At 36.0% G+C, this 17,402-nt stretch overlaps 1 protein-coding gene across 9 annotated transcripts in view; it reads left to right on the forward strand.

Annotated features, from left to right (window-relative positions):
- PAN3 (poly(A) specific ribonuclease subunit PAN3) overlaps positions 1-14,956 on the forward strand; it is a 74,769-nt gene extending 59,813 nt beyond the window's left edge. For 3 of the 9 annotated variants that reach the window (XM_065730149.1, XM_065730150.1, XM_065730152.1), the window contains 5 exons: positions 4,842-4,981; positions 5,897-6,026; positions 9,005-9,069; positions 9,989-10,127; positions 13,274-14,956. In XM_065730149.1, the coding sequence (XP_065586221.1) occupies positions 4,842-4,981; positions 5,897-6,026; positions 9,005-9,069; positions 9,989-10,127; positions 13,274-13,414 (615 nt within the window). In that variant the 3' untranslated portion in view covers positions 13,415-14,956. Of the gene's footprint in view, positions 1-4,841; positions 4,982-5,896; positions 6,027-9,004; positions 9,070-9,988; positions 10,128-12,501 lie in introns of those variants that run through there. The other 6 variants (XM_065730151.1, XM_065730153.1, XM_065730154.1 and 3 more) reach the window with 6 other exon arrangements.
- Positions 14,957-17,402: the final 2,446 nt, after the last annotated feature.

Genomic DNA, 17,402 nt, shown 5'->3' on the forward strand with positions numbered 1-17,402 from the left:
TAATAAATGAAATGTTTGAACTTTGGCCAGGCAGAAACTAGCTTATTGGAGACCTTATCCTAGAATGCAGCAACTTTTTCTTTTTTTTTCTTCTTGGAATAATACAGTAAAGCAATTTTCAGTGTACTTTGAGTAGGACTTCAAAGGACCTCCCTACGCCCCAACAACTACGTAACAATGGGCTTGTGGTAATCATGTAGTGGAAAACAGCCAAGAGAATATAGGGATACATGTGAGCAAAAGGTTCCAATCCTAAAACTATAATGAGATTATGATTAAATACTTACCGAAGTTTACTTCAGTTGCAGCAGGAAAACAGATCTTACTTGAATGTCATAATATCTCTGAAATTTTAAAGCAGAATAATTGATGTACTTGGAGCTACAAATCTAAAAATACTTACAGGTGCGCCAGTCTGTCAAAAGCATTTAGAACCATAGCAGCCCAACATTTGGCAACTAACCTGCATGGTGTAATGCCTAGTTTTGTTTAGAAATGGGTTTTGTTTACTTGTATTATACATTCTTAGTATTTAAATTGTTCAAGTACTGCTTCTAGACCAGAAATACTCTTTAAGTGGTATGTGAAAGATGTACACTGGAATGAGAAAACTTCATCTTCGTTGTGTCCTCTGTAAAGGCTAGGCTCTCACAGTCGATTTTGTTCCATCAGAGATTCTGGATGGAATGAATTTCTTGAAATTCAGGGGTCGTTTATCATGTCCTACCTTTTGTTTGACCTAGCCAGATAGCACTACAAAATAACAGCTGCAGCTTGTCCTTCTTCCTCTCGATCCATGACCCAATTCCTGAATTCCTCTGGGACTCTTGTGACTGTTAAAAATGTAGGTTATCTGTTGGTTTACTGCCCAGCTTATATGCATTTCCTTGTTGTTGTCTTCAGCAGAGGAAGGTATTTTTGTTAGCATTTTTCACTTTCTGGCTATTTCCCATTGTTAACATAGATAGGAAAGAATTTGACCAGAACAGAGAGGAGCTATGCAAAAGGAATGCAATTGTTCTTCATGGTCTGTTTTGCAGAATCTGTGTTAAATGCATTAGCTTACGTGATCATTTAAGAGTTAAATAAAGGCAACAATATGGGAAGACAAAAATATATGAATAGTGACTTACATTAAAAACAAGATACTAAACCTATATACAACTTCTTCTCTTCCTCTCCTCTGATCTTACAAGTCACGTGTCAGTCAGTTGCTGAATTCACGTCATAATAGTGTAAATGGTGATGCAGGACACAGCAGAAAGATTTAATAAATATTCCTGAATTTGGAATAAAATGAAAATTAGACCTCTCCATGTGGAATGAAGAGAAAACATGTTATTGATTTAGCAATGGCTGTAGGGTTACATTTGCTTTAAGTAAATATTTTTAATGTAGTAAACCAAAATAAAATTACACCTCCCTAAATTTCAAGAACTAACTAAAGAGGCATCTTAACTATTAATGTTAACTTTAAAAATAAATGTAATCTAGGAACTTGGAGGGACTTCTAAGTACAATTCCAGAGCTTAAAAGGATGAGTAAATCAGAGAATTGTAGAGTGGATCATAGAACTTGAGCTGTTACTGATCCAAACACAGCAGTGAAATAGGATGAACAAAAAGTAATGTCTGTTTCAAGGAACTTGGAAAAATTGATCTTGTTGAAAGTCATATTTATTTGACTAGCTTACGTGTTTGGCTAATAAAGCCATCTGTATAGAATGCTCAGATATCTTGAGGGCTTTGTGCATAGTAGCACATAATCTTTTTTAATATTAAAGTTGCAGAAGGGGTACCTATTCAATTAATTTTTAATTTGCTCACTGGCATATTTAAAATTCATTTGGTAACTGGTAGTCATTAGTGATGAAGGTTCTTTCTGAAGGTATCTCCAGGAGGCTGTTTTTTTAGACTAATGCTATTTTCATATTTCCATCAATGACAGCGATGGTGGTGTTAAAATCTTTACTAGCAAAGTTTTTCAGGAAATAGCAGTTGTTGCAGGCTAGTTTTTATTAATTGAATTGTTATTTAAATGGTTATTAGCTGCACGAAAGGTACGTTTCTGTACAGAAGAAACTCTGTACTTAGAAGGTGTAAAAGTTTTCTTTGAAGTTGTGAATCAACTTAGTATTACTTAATAATCAGTGTTAATAGTTGCCATAAGAAATGTCTGGTAAGCTGGTGGTTAGTGTGATCCTTAAATATGTGAAAAGCTTAATATGATGTGTAAGCAGATAAATGGTTGTACCTGATTACCATGAGCTGGTAAAACTACTGCATGAATACAGTTTACTTCTGGTGTCCTTACTCCAAGAAGGGTCTTTCGGCTCTTGTATGCCTCCTTTAAACTTCCTCTGTCTTGAAGCTGGAGGGGATGAATAAATGAATGGATTTTTCAGTGAGGAGGGGTAAGGTTTAGCAGGGATGTGTAGATTTATCTCCTTCTAGGAAGATTGTATTCCATTTCCTGGAAAGTTTTACCTTGTTTAGAGAGACAGAGTTGGTCAAAAGGTGGTAGTTCAATCCCTTCTGAAATATAGAAATCAGACTTCCAGAAGTCCTTACGTCTGTTCCACTATCTAACTTGGACGCAAGAGGAAAAAAACAGTTCCTAAAATTAGCAGGATGAATCCAAGCCAATTTTGCAATCAAAACACAAGTCAAGTGTTGGCTGTAACTTGAATTATATATCTTTGAGTTGCATTGGTGTGTTGTATCATCTTTGCCAAGTTTTCTATTAGATGTAGTCAGTGAAAAAAACACTAATTTATGTTGCAAGTCAAATAGTTAAAAAAAAAAAGTTGCCTCTCCAGAATTTTCTGCATGAAGTTAATGTAGACCTTTTTCTCAATCACTTTTAAAGTTAAATGTAATCTGTATTATAAAAGCACCTATGCAAAGACATAGGATTAAGTTTTATATTTGGGTATACTAGTTAGGGTTGGGTGATGATAAAGAATTTGTATAAGATACTGCCTCATCAATTATAAAACATTTGTTGGAAAGTTTTAAGTAGGAGACTGGAGAAAGAACGAGGGTCAATTTAAGATTAATATAAATATTTATTTCCCCTAATTCTTCTCGAAACAAACCTAAAAAATGAAAAAAAAAAAAGGCAAAAAAGCCATAGTGCAGGGTGAAGATGTCTCAGTGCATAAACATCTTCATCAGAGTTCTTCTGTTTACTACTATAGCAGTGTCTACTGCTGCTCAAATTGACTGTACTTGGTAGTGAAAGTAAGCAGGTTCTCACCAAGATGGGGTTTGTTGGTCTCATTCATTTCTCTTTGCCAAAGTACAAAGCAATGCTGATGCACAGGAATTCCTAGTTCCTTAGGAAAGTAAGTGCCAGTTCCATCTCCTCCATGTGTTGTCCTTGTTTCTGTTCTATTTGCCACATCTGGTTTCTGTCTTCATTAGTGACTGCCTGTACCATGCTTTTTAACTTCTGTCTCGTTGCTTATCCATTTAAATTGTACTGCCTAATCATACTTTAGCAGTTGATACAGAAACAGCAGGGATATTCATAGGCCTAGAAACAAATTCTTTACTTTGTACCTCAACATCTGGAAGTTGTGGCAAAAGGGAAAGCTCTGTTCAGCTGCTGCAGCCAAAGGAAGAGCAAAGACTCCTACCCCTCTGGGTGGAACAGCTGTGAGGGGCTGTGGTACATCCACCATCTCAGCAGTTTCTCAAACTTCTAGCTCCAAAATTCTAAACAGAACTTCAAATGTTATCCCACTACCATTTTTTTTGTCCTTTCTAACAGAAATGACAGAAGCTGTATTCCTTGTGTGATGACGTTCTCTGCTAAACATCATCTCCTTCCTCCAGAATATGGAACTGATATTCATGATAAATAATAGTATTCACCTCCTTACTTTTCACAAAAATATCTTTTCTAAGAAAAAAATAGTCAGCAAGTCTCTCTAGCTGATTACTGAATTCTGCCCTAGGAATGCATCCAGATCAGAAAATTGCAAATAGTTCAATCTTGGCCAAGTTATATGCACTTGAAAGATTTGGGAAGTATGGGAAGAGTTGGGCAGCTTTTGCAATGTGTATTACTGTTCTCTATTAAATTGGGGTCCTGCTTTTAGAGAGAACTTTAAAAGCTGATGGTAGCTTTTTACAATGATTTCTGGTAGCTGTCCTTTAAATTAGTAAAACTGGCAGAAGTTTCTGTTGCAACCAAGTCTGTTTAGAGTGTTCATCTTTTAAGAAGAGTTCTAATCTTAAGGAAAATGGTTAGTACTACTAAGGATGTCTTTGCAAATGAGGTTCTGTTCCATTTGTTAGCTGCACAGGTCTGTTCCTGTCTAGCTGCTTCAAGCAGTGTTTGTCTTCTCACACAGGCCGTGAGAGATTAAAATCTTCGTTTCATTAAAGCAGAAATATTGACCTACTGGGTTCCAGCAGGTCTTGTTTCTGTTTTAACAAATAATCGTTGATAGGTATTTTTGCAACTTGTATCAAGAAGATGTGCTATTTGCTATCAATTACTTGATTCCTCAGGAATGAGTGTGTGGGTGGTTAGGAGAACGTCTTCTGTAGTGAGCAGAAGCTCTAAAAAGATTTCACTCTGGTATTATTCTTAGGATAAAAATGAGTAAATTTGAAGCTCTCAAAGAATAAATATATTACCCTGAAATTGTTAGGTACCAAAATTCTCCTGTGGATTTTTTTAACTACTTGGACAGCTGTACTGCACAGCTGTAACATTTAGTTGTTCAAATTCTTCAAAGGTTACTGAAGAACTGTCTTAAATGCCCTCTAGTAATGTGTGTAATATTTATCTATACTACGAGTCTTATCTGTGCATGTTTTCCCTGTTAGCAAACAGATCTGATCTCCCTGGGGAAAGTTGTGTTGGCTTTGGCTTGCAATTCTTTATCAGGAATTCAGAGAGAGAATTTGCAGAAAGCAATGGAACTGGTGACAATCAACTATTCCTCTGATCTGAAGAATCTGATCTTGTAAGTTTGCTACCACACTTGTTTGTTGTTGTTTTTGTTTATTTTCCTGTAAAAATTATTGAAAACAATAACTTTTTAAAACATACAGTTGAAAATGTCAAAATAACACTTCCAGATGCAAATAAGATTACAGTTTACTCTCATTAAATGGTAGTGCTTAATAACGTGCTGTCTATGCAAACATTCAAAGTTAATTCATGTGTGTGTTCTCATTATATATATCTAATAAAAACAAATCCCTTTCTTTATTAAAGTGTTGTTAAAGCTCCTAATAAAATTTTATTAATGTTTAAGCAAATATACAGAACAAGTTCCCCTCCCAAAAAACAACACAACAAAACAAACACAGAACAAAAACTACATAAAAACAAACAACACCCAAGCCTGTTAAGTAATCTTCCATACTGGGATTTATTGCTTATTATTTACCATAGCAGTATCCTTGTCTTATATCATTGTTTTGGAAGAGTTAAGGAATAGGCATGCTGCCTTTTTCACCCAAGACTTTAGTGTTAGTTTTTCTTAGTTGTGTATTATTTTGTGGTGTTCTTCAGTATAGTCAACGTTTTTACTCTTGCAGCCTAATAGGTAAAAGTAGGTATCTCTGTCCCTTCTCTTATCTGAAAAACAATTGCATCATAATCTGAATCTTTGCATCTTCCCTTACCATTTGAGTGGGATGAGGAAGACTAGGAAGTCCCATGAAAGCCTTCCCCTAGCTAATATAAATAACTGACTGGAAGTAGGCAAGTACATTAGCAGAAATGTTTTCTCTGTTAATATCTCTTTTAAAAATACAAAAGCTGTCAACTCATAAACAAACATTGGGGTCAAGAAAAATCATAATAGGATGATCTCTTTGGCACTTGCAGTGTGTGTAAGTAATCTTTTTGGGGGGTGGGGATATTTTGGCAGGTATTTGCTGACTGACCAAAACAGGCTTCGCAGTGTAAATGATATCATGCCTATGATTGGTGCGCGATTCTATACTCAATTGGATGCTGCTCAAATGAGAAATGATGTTATTGAGGAAGACCTTGCAAAGGTAAATCATTAAGTAATCTGCACAGGAGGACCTGTAGTATGTATTCCTACAGCTGTACCTTTAAGAGGGAATGTTTTGTAGTTTCAGGTTTTTTGTTTGTTTACTTTGTTTAGCAACCCAAGTAAGCTGCTTTACAGACTTTGAGAACTTTGTTCAAAGTACTGAGAGTCCAAAAGCTCCAAGAACTACCAGTTTCAGAATGTGCTTGGCTGGGCTTTAAATTAGGTAGCATCCTCATGTCCAGCCAGCAGTCCTGAGAAAATATTTTCTATATTGAATGGTTAAAAAGTAGTATTCTGAATAAATAATGCTGTGTCACCTCACACTAGGTCCTTTAGTTTATATTCAAGATCATAAAGCAACAGATGCTTTCTTTAAATTCTTGGATAGACTTAGATTCTGGTGCCACTTATCTCATACATTTTTTCATTCCAAATGAATGCTGGATTATGGAGATAAAGGTCTTGGTAGTGGTCTTCAGTTTCTCTAAAATGTGCACATTTTGCTGTGTGAGTCTGGCTCGTCTATCAAGTTCAGTCAATGTATCAGGTGCTAGCTATAAAGGCAATAAGTACTTTGTCCTGTGCTGGTGTGCATTTGCTCAGCAGGAAAGGGTTTGAGCCTCATCTTATCTGCTCTTCAGAAGCCACTGATTGCAGAGTTTTCTGACAAGGCTAAAGTACATTGTAAAGGCTTCTATATGGCTGAAGATTTGAGTAAGATAGGGTATTGAGTTTCTATGGATTAAATCAAGTCTTATGACTCATTTCCCTTGCATGCTATCACTGAGCATGTTTAAATAGGCAACAAATAGTATTCTGGTGGACTGTACTGTTAATTTCGCTACCATAGGTGTGTTGGATAACCAACTGTTTTTACCTTCTTTGTGAAAGATAGTGAAATCTTTCATGGCTAAGAGCAGCAGAAGAGCAGGATGGTGCCTACTGTGGGTGCAGAGCTCTATGTGATGGATGTTCATCTTTTTATTGTAGTCAACTACAAGTTCTGCTCTAAATGTTTAAGATTCCTTCTTGTCAAAGGTGGCCTATTGTGCCTACTTTAATTGGAATGAGTGGACTTTTTCCCATAATGAAAGTGGGAGGTTGTCCTATAATCATCAATGAAGCAATCTGCATTTTCAGTCAGGTTTTTTATAGCAGTTGCTTTTCACTGGCAGGTGAGAAGAGCCACTGCAAATCCAAACTGTTGCATAGCTGCTAGTTCATCAACAGCTGTTTATCTAACAGTGATAAATAGCAGTGTCATCAGAGCTACAGTATCACTTAAGTCTAACCTGACATCCTCTCTTCATTATTGCTCCAAAGCAGATGCTCAGGGGAGAATGTTAGAACAATAGTAGCATGTATGTTATTTTTCTGCATGTTCTCCAAGCATGCAGTCATCCACAGCTTAGGAGCTTACGATGTTGGAAGTGTTTTGTGTGTAGATAATAATGTTGGTGTTCTCTTGAAGCCATGGATATTGTTGCTCGCATTTCACACAGTAGTGACCCTATTACTCTGTCCTTTTCCTTCCTCACCTTAATATTCCCATTACCTACGTGTCACAACATTCAAGCATGCAAAGCCTCTGTTTCCAAGTCCTTTAATCCACTCTAGGAGAGTTCCCTGCCCTATGTGCTACCAAGCCTGCAGAGAGGCCACCTGGAGGCTTAGAGCCAGCATTGCTCAACTCTCTGTTGCCACTGACAGGGAATCTACAAAGGCTGTAACATTCACACAGATGTGGTTTTGGCTTTTGTGTTTTTGGCACTTGCAAAAAAATTATTTTGAGGTTGTATAGACCTCTGATAGCTGGAGAAGGTAAGTCTTTGCTGTTGATCTCCAAATGCAGCTTTAACTGAAGTACAAGCTGTTCTGCTGTGTGTTTTTCAGACTGGTAACAAAAATCTTGTAACCCCATAGGTTGTTTGAGGTCAAGCTGTTATCACCTTGACCTACTTTATTTACCCAGCTGTGCACAGTAATCTACTCCAGAGTGAATTCATTTGAAATCAATATGATCATGCATGGAGTGAGATTCAGCTTAGCATGAATAGCATCTGAGAGCTGGGCCACTGGAGAATATGAATATCAGGAGGGAGTTGTTTTTTTTTTTTTTTCATGTCAGCTTTGAGCAGCTTTACTTAAAGAGAAGATTAATTCACGGTGTAATGCAAGCTAGGTTAAGATATAACACTTTTTATTGTAGCCTAAATGATAATGAAGGACGTATGAAATCAATTTTTCAATTGGTTACATGAATTTTAAGCATCTTAAATTGCTGATGTTCTGTCTTTTTTGTGAGTTTGTTCTGTTTGCTTTGCCTCTGTCATTACTCAGAGTACTTAGAGTTTATGCTGCATTAAAATTAAGAATTATATTTCTAGATGTTTTGGAAGAACTTGTTTCAAAATATTTGGACGTGACTGCAATTCCAATTTTAGTATGTTGTTATTACTAAGCAGTATTTTCTAATAATGATCTACAAAACATTTTTCAAGAACACATCTGGTAGATAATATTTCTTCTCTTTTGCCTGAAATTGGCTATTTATACTATTTACTTCTAGGCTAGCTAAGCATACATATATATACAAATGCACACAGCTATGTTAACATATTCTTGTTTACCATACATGTATTTTAATGTAGGCTGGCAAGAGATGCTAGACTAGTTTCCACATAGAGGTTGCCTGATTCAGTTCCTGCTAGGGCAGTAAGTTGTCACTGGTTGTTAAATCTCCGCATTAGAACTTAAAATGTGAAGTGTGAAGATTAGAATTGGACTACCAATACACGATATAGTGTAATGGATCTAGATCTTTCTGAAAAAAAAATACCATATTTGTATATATCTTATAACAAATAAATCATTGCAGTTCATAGTGCTTATTTGGTATTACTATGGTATATCTTTGGCAAATAAGTGTCTTAATTTTATGTTTCAGAGACTTGAATAATCTTTTTTGTTTTCTAGGAGGTGCAAAATGGAAGGTTGTTTAGGCTTCTAGCAAAATTGGGAACAATCAATGAGAGGCCAGAGTAAGAAATTCTTGTTTTTGTGGTGTAGAGTAAGCAAAACCTAGTTTGCAATTAGAAATTTCTTTCCTTAAGCTAAACATTTTTCCTCATGTTTCCACATTTTTGCCTCTGAAGAGGTCAGTTGTTAACTTACATGAGACAGTAAGATAAGCAACTTTGATCAAAATATTAAGTAAACTAAGTGTCTATATGTAGATGTGCCAAAGTTGCTTCCAATTGGATTCCCTTAGTCCATTGTGAGCAACAATAGCTTTTGAGGAAAAGCAGATCTCTCTTGAACTGTAGCTAATTATGTAGATAGCTGTTTTAAACCTGTTAATTATCAGCTTGGTTTTTTTATGAGGTACTGCATAAAAATTAAATGTTCCCTATCAATTTTCCATTGTTTTCTGCATAATTGAATAGACTTGGCTAAGAAGAGTTGTGTTTGTAAAGCTGGTTTCTAACATTTACCTGGTAAACTTGTCAAAAATGGACACTGTTTTCCTCCAGTACTTTTCTGTGGGCCTTTCATAGGCATTAACTTCAGATACTTCAGCTGAGAAGCTTTGAATGTGTCATCAACTGACATTGTGGCAGGAGAGAGACTAATTTGATTGTAGATAGGTTCCATAGGTACATTAGGTTGGAAAAGACCTACAAGATCATCTAGTCCAACCATCCTCCTATCACTATCCCTACCCAACTACTAAATCAAATCCCTTAGCACCTCGTCTAAACGCTTCTTGAACAGCGCTAGGGATGGTGCCTCAACCACCTCCCTGGGCAGGACATTCCAGTGCCTGACCACTCCAGATCTTAACAGGAAGCTCAGCAGAGCAGCAGGGTGACTCGATCAGATAGCGCAGTCATGTGTATATATGGGTTTTGCTTTGTCTTATCTTTCTGAAGTTTAATATGAGCCTTTGTTTTACACCAGGTTTCAGAAAGACCCCACGTGGTCAGAAACTGGAGACAGGTATTTACTAAAGCTCTTTCGAGATCACCTTTTCCATCAGGTGACAGAAGCGGGTACTCCTTGGATTGACCTCAGTCACATTATCTCATGTCTTAACAAGGTACACTGTATTTGGGTTAGCTTTTAAAAACTGCATGGGTTAACTTTCTTTAAAATAATATTCCACTTCAGAGCAAGTTGTGATTGGCAGGTTAATTCTGATTTAACTGATGGTTATTTTTTCCCCTATTTTGGCTGAAAACAATGTATTCTCAAAGCTAATATTCAAACATTTATGGATATTGTAAATAAACTTAGTAGCACATTTATGTTAATACTTGGAATTCAGCAATATGGCATGAGATTACATATTAACCTTTTCATCCTAGAATGCATTGAATACTGTGGATAAGCAATGCTGGTCCCTTTATGCTACTCTGGTCTTTCAATACAGCATAAAGGATCCATAAAACCCCTTTTACAGGGAGAGGTTTCTGTTGATATAGTTATCACATAATATGGTCATAAAGCAAGAGGATCCATTCCTAAACTGTGCTGACCAGAGGAGAGACAGGAGGGCATATCAGGCAGGGAACTGCAATAGAAGTTTGAGTAAAATCCAGCGCTGACCTAAACAGCAAATAAATTTTATGTGACGTACAGTTTTAAGCCCATTTCTGATAAAAAAAACATAGTCTTGCAGATTTCTAAGAGCTGCACTGCTAGGAAAGCTTTACTGAATGCTTTCCTGGTTAATAGTAGGAGATAGACCACAAATTCTTCAGTGGTTGTAGAGCTGCTTGTCTTGCCCCATGAAGTCCAAACTTTTTCTTTTTGTCAGATCAGCTTTCATCTTACAATGTTTTATCAAATTTCAGTAACATTTAGGAGAATAAGCTGCTGCTTTTCTTTGTAGAAGACGTCCTGGTCATTCCACTCTCCACACAGAGAGCAGCAATGCAGACACTGACAATATACAGTTTGTGGCTAGTATTTTCTTTTCTAGTATTAGGTAGCAAAATTTCCACAAACATTTGAACATACTCAGATCCATCGGCATGTAACAGCAGATTAATTACAGTTAAAACTCTTTCTAAATTGTCACAGCTTTTTATCTTCTGTTAGACCACTGCTGTGCATATCTTTAACCATTTTTATATCTCTGATTGGTGTCTGTAATCACTTTAGAATGGGAAGTAAAGCAATTGTCGAGGCTAAATCAAATGCATGTCATTATTCAAATTGTGAAATGTCATCATGATTTGAAAGCAGTAACCAGTATAGTTCTTAACAAGTGTGGAACAGCCCTAATTTGTAGGTAGGAGACTGTCAACAAATTCCTTACTCTAAATGCTCATGGCTTATGTTTTTTTAAACAGAGGCTCTTCTCTTCTGTGGTTGTGGGCTCAACACACAAAAAAATGTAAGGCTTTGTAGAACTCTGCTTCAGAAACATTCTCTACAAAGCATTTCTGAAATCATAGTGCTTACTAGAAGAAGTGGTTATTTGGGTTTTCCTGCTATGCTCCAAAAACGTTCTTTTTTAATGAAACCCACTCCATTGTTTAACAAAATATTTTTTTCAGCATGGTGTTTTTGGGATTTCTTTTGCTAAGAGGCTGATTTATGTATCCAAAGGAAAAGAGAAGGAAAGTCATATAATGCTTCTAGTCAGCTGTGTGATTTTCTTAATGTAGACCTTCCATATCTTAAACTTACTAAGATATATTGCCTATTTTGTGGGAGACAATGTGAAGAACAATTTCTCACACAGCTTAAACATAACATTTTGTAATGGGTGTTGGAAGGGAATTGTAACTTTATCCTACTCTACAAGAATTAAAAGCTAATTGGCTTTCTTTTGTCCTTCTAAGCTATTCACAAAGCAGAAGCTTTACATTTGGGAGGTTACAGCTCTTAAGGTTATGATCAGAACGTTATTTTTAGAAGATAAGTGCAAGCAGTTTCTAATTTGCTATGTTGCTTCAGACAGAGCCAACATCTCAGTGCCAAATGAAATTGTGTTTCTGCCAGTCAGTATAACATCACATTTATTTAATCCTGCTGGGGCTGTATTTAAAGATTATCTCAGTGTTATCATACCCTACTTGCCTCTGCTTCACCTTCTATATGGGAGGTGGAAAGTTTTTAGTATCAGAATTTGGAAATATCAACATAGCAAGCCACAAAGCTTTTCATTAAAGAGTCTGTTCCCCATTGCTAGAGGTTTCTTGCAAAGTGAGATCATAAGAAAGCATCAGAAGGTACTGTCAGCACATGAACTACCATGTTTCTCTGCTCTAAGACTTTGTGATATATCTCTAATGTAAGTAGTGTAACACACATGCATCCCAAATTACTGCTTTTCTGCTCTGTTCCTGAAACTTCCTAGTGAAAGGAATCCAGCAGCCTCCTTAAGGGAGATTGTGCCATTTGTGGAGCTTCATGTTTTCTAAATAGATTTCATGACAAAAGTGTTTCTGCATCTATTACAGGCAATTGTCATCAAATATTGGTGACAGGAGTTGCATGGCGGTTGCTTGGAAGATCATGCAACTCAGTTCTGGTATTACTTTAATATTGTATTTGAGAAGTCAGAACAGTACATGAAAACAAATGTGGAACAAATTTTAATCTTTAAGCCTGAATTACCCTTTCATTTATGGACTGTAAGTAGGTAATGCTTTTCTTAGAATAAGGGAAGAAGTGTACTCTGTAGAAGGCTTGAACTAGTTTGTGTTCACCGTGGTAAAAAAAACAAACAAACAAACATGAGGTTTGGGTTTCTACTGTTATTCAGAGTACTTGGGGTTGGTTCATCCATTAATTCATTTTTAGAATGGGCAAGAGGTAATTCACCTACTCTACTAGGAGGCATGTGAATCTTATGTGCAAATATAGTGGATGATGTGCAAATGTTATGTCAAATCTTTGGTTCATGAGGAGTTATCTGAAAATTACACTAGATATTCTGTTTAGGGGGAAGTAGTATTGCAGGATTACTTGCTTTATGGACAGGGGAAAACAACGATAACCTAGTCCACAGGCGTGGGATGTCCATCATGTTAAGACCAAAATGTCTTGATTTCTTGGCAAGGATGTTGTTCTCGTGGAGCTCAGATTAGATGTTAACAATACAGAAAGGAAGGATCTGAGTTTCACAAAAATAATGTACTTGACAAGAAATCGATTGCTTTTGTTATTGGGAAAATGTTTTGCCATTTATTTCACACTTCTTTTATTTTATCTTTTGCATTCTTGTTGCAGTTAGATGCTGGTGTGCCAGAAAAAATAAGCCTCATTTCCAGAGATGAGAAGAGTGTACTTGTGGTAACTTACAGCGATTTAAAACGCTGCTTTGAAAATACTTTTCAAGAACTGATTGCAGCCGCAAATGGTCAGTTGTAGTATTTGCTGAAAGCATGCAGGACATTGCTGAGGAACTTAACCAATAGCAAATTGCACTACAGCTGAATTGTTGTTGTCATCTCATTTCATATTTGGGAAACAAACAGGAGATGAGCAAAGCTGCTTGCACTTCAGTCAGGTACACTGTTACTTGAAGGGAAGAATGTTTCACTTATCCTAGAGCTAAGGCTGCCATTGGAGGCTTTATCTGTGAAGAATTTATTTTAGATTAAGGAACACATCAGGTGCATGATGTTCCTGCTTTTATTTTTTTCCACTTGTATATGCACTAATTTTAATTTTTTTAAGACTTTTCTGATCTCTGAAGTTTTGCCACATTGTATACTTAAGGGAAACTCTTTGCAAGGACATTTCTGGGATACATTTTTGTCACTGAGGATAAAGCAAAATTTATTCATTTTTGATATTATTTGCACCCAGAATAGCATAAAGGACCAGGTAAATAATTTAATAGAAATTGTGTTCTATTAATTACCATTTAGCTCGTAACCTCTGTGAAAGTGTGTTGTATGCAAGCTCTGTATGCCACCCACTGTTAGCTCAGAAAAAAAAGAAGATGAAACTTTAGGATCGATCAACTTGAAGTATCACTGAATTGACCAAAAGAAAAAAAGGAAAGAAAGTTCCCTGATATTTGATTTAAACTTTGTCTAAGCAAAGTGACAAAAATAGCATCGCGGGAAACATCTATAATTTAAGGAGCATATCATATTTGCTCTAAACACAACCATCGCCTTTTAAAAAATGTTTCTATGTTTTCCTGCTAGTCAGAAGCATTTACATTTATGCAATTTTTTTAATAGATTTTTTAAAAGAAATTGTGTTAAAATGTCTGAAGTTTCAGGAGTGTATTACTTTAGGTTATTTACAGTATAATTTTTGTATAAAGTTCTGTTCTTTGAACCACAGCTTTATTATGGTACGCTACACTGGATACAGATACAAAGACACTGTTAAAAGAAGATTAACTAAACACAGCAGTTGTCTGGCATCAAGAGCTTTTCAAGTTTTACAGCCTGAATCTGGAGGGATAATGATCTGCTGTGCCTTTGCAGCCACTGCTTAGCCCAAAGTAATATTACTTTTGATAATACATGAATATTCCTGAAGTAATTCAGTCTCAAAAGTCTGGAATTTTCCTCCTCAATTACCTTTCTAATATTTGGACTTGCAGTTGTCTCCAAACTTGGGTATTCATGGGATTTCTAGTTAAACACCTACACTTTGATACTGAAGACTGCCAAATACGTAGGAATTTTCTTTCTTAAAGCAGTAGTGAAGACTGTATCTACCCTTTCCCAGCACTGAATGTTTTAATAGCACTGGGTGCTCACCATGGAGAAAATGTGGAAACTCAAAAGGTCAGGACAGACTCTAAGCACTTGCAACTGATGTTACTGGCATCAATTTTAATAATTCTCAATATTTGTAGTTTTCAGAGAAGGTTTTATTATTTCTCTGTCCACTTTTATAAGCTTTAAAATGATTCTCCGCCTTGAGACTTGCATCAAGGAAAGCAACTCTCTTCACATCGAAAGCTTTGAAGACTAGGGACATGCTTTACACATTTTAGAAACTGTGGTTGAATCCACATAAGGTAGCATCAGTTGTTGAGTTAAAGATCGATTATTGTTGCATTTGATCAAATGAATTTTAAAAGGAACATGTTTAATATTCAAACGATAACAGTTGCCAGAATGTTCTTTTTAATGTAAAAGGAACAGGAACTTTGAAAAGTGAACATGAAAAACAGTCTTTTATCATTAGCTCATGTATTTGAGGAAGAGCAGCTGTCTTTTATATGTTTTTTGACAAATCATATTGTAATTCTTTTGTACAAAAAAGAAGTACTTGTATTCTAGAAGAAATATGAAATGCTTAATTTATAAGCGGGCTGAGGTTTTTTCCAGTATTGTTTTCTTTGAAAATGAAAGGGGATCATCTGTTCAGTTGTGGGGTGTGGGAACCTTTGAAAATTTAATTTGTGGACCAATATTTTGTGAAAGTGTAAGGCAGGGGTAAAATAGGGCTTCAATTCTCATCCTTTTTAGACCAGCAAACCACCCTCTGCAAGACATGTCTAAATTGCAAACCTGTGTGTATTTGCATAATGTCAGTTTGCTTCAGCCCCTATTAACCTCAGGACTTGGTTTAAAAACAAAAAGGTAGACAGCTAATAAGTTTTCATACATAAATAATTTCAGCCAGAAAATATTTGGTGTATGGTAATTCATAAGATGATAATTTAAAAAAAAAAAAAAAGAGTTGAGCTTTGTTTTTTTGTTTGTTTGTTTTTGTTTGTTTTTGTTTTGTTTTGGGGTTTTTTTCTATTTATTTCATTTGGTTTGTATTTGGGAATGATTTTTAAACAGTCTGAAGTTCAGCTTGGGTGTTTTTTGGGGGAGAGCCCTTCTGCCCCTTTTTAATTCCATTTAGAAGGTTGTCCTAAAGTTGTAGTTTGTCCATTCATAGGAAGAATTGTATGTCTGTATTTATGAAGAAGAGCCACCAGGATGTGTCCTCCTAGATGGGAAACTTAATTCTAACCTTCCTATTCTTACAGCTAAAAGCACAGACAGGGCAACCTTTGAAATCATATGATGTCAGTCATTTTAATTTTTGTACTGGTTTTAAATTCTGTTGCTGTATTTACTATATTGTAAATATTTTGTTGAGGGTACCTATATATTTTTTGATTTGCCCTTGTTTCAGTAATTCAGGTGTCAACTGCTTCCCCTAAAAAGCACCAGTATGTTAAGTTCTGATGTCATGGTCCCAATATGTGTTACTCATCTTTAATCCTGTTTTCATTCTTCATGTGTACAGCAGTATTTTTAATAAAGAATACCAGAAACAATGTGGTCTTTGTTTTTGACAATGTGAAGTATAGAAGTTGGATATGGAACTTTTCAGCTCATGCAGAAATTGTATTCTGGTCAGTCGTATCTCTTCTGTGTTTTTTTTCCAGTGCAAAGTTTAAACCGTTGTGGTTCACGATTAGTTTTTAATGCTTGATACTGGGAGTGCATGAGTTATCCTAAAACATATAGAGGCTGATTACCCAAGTTGTGCTAATACGTGCTTCCTTAACTCCTGAGACAACTCAGTAGCAAAGTATATTGATTTCACTTGAGAATTTCCATGTCAAGTAATCAACAAACTTTGTTGCCTAGAATTTCTTTTCTATATTGTTAATGTGCAATGGTGAGATTACTTACTCTTGGATTGATGTAGGAGGTCTTATTCCAATCCTGACTATGCTAAGATGAAACTTTGTGCAGTATATATGAAACAATCGGTACTTAGTATTCATTTAATAAGGACTTCTTATCCCTTACATCGCGTTGTATCTAGAAATTTTATTATATGGAGACTCGGTTGCTGAGCCACTCTCCGTTGCATTTGAAAAGTCATGGCTGTCAGGTGAAGTCTCCACTGACTGGAAAAGGGGAAACATCACTTGGTTTTTTAATAAGGGGAGAAAGGAAGACTTGTGGAACTACAGGCCGGTGAGCCTCGCCTCTGTGCCTGGGTAGATCATGGAACAGATCTTCCTAGAAGAGATGTTATAAGGCACGTGAGGGAGGAGTGGGTGATCTGAGACAGCCAGCATGGCTTCACCAAGGGAAGGTAGCATCTGACAGGTTCTTCCAAAAAGCAAACTTTATTGTATGAATTTAGTGATCGAATACACTGTATGAAGACAGAAAATGCAAGATAAAATGAGTTATTCACAGAAATTTTATTTATGCACAAAAAGCATATTTATATATTTACATTGTGCAAACACTTCAGAGATGCATTATCCCATAATTAATTTTTTGCTGGAGTTAAGAAATTGTTCTCTGAGTTTTATTTTTTATTTTTACCAGGAAGAGATGGTGCAATAGTTTGTCTTTAATACTGATCATCTTTTGGGAAGGAAGAACTGGAACAGATTTACAGCTTAGAAGTCGCAATACGTATT

Source organism: Cyrtonyx montezumae, unplaced genomic scaffold, assembly GCF_038088225.1.
Source record: "Cyrtonyx montezumae isolate F1298 unplaced genomic scaffold, pur_monq_1.0 scaffold_12, whole genome shotgun sequence".
Classification (NCBI taxonomy): domain Eukaryota; kingdom Metazoa; phylum Chordata; class Aves; order Galliformes; family Odontophoridae; genus Cyrtonyx; species Cyrtonyx montezumae.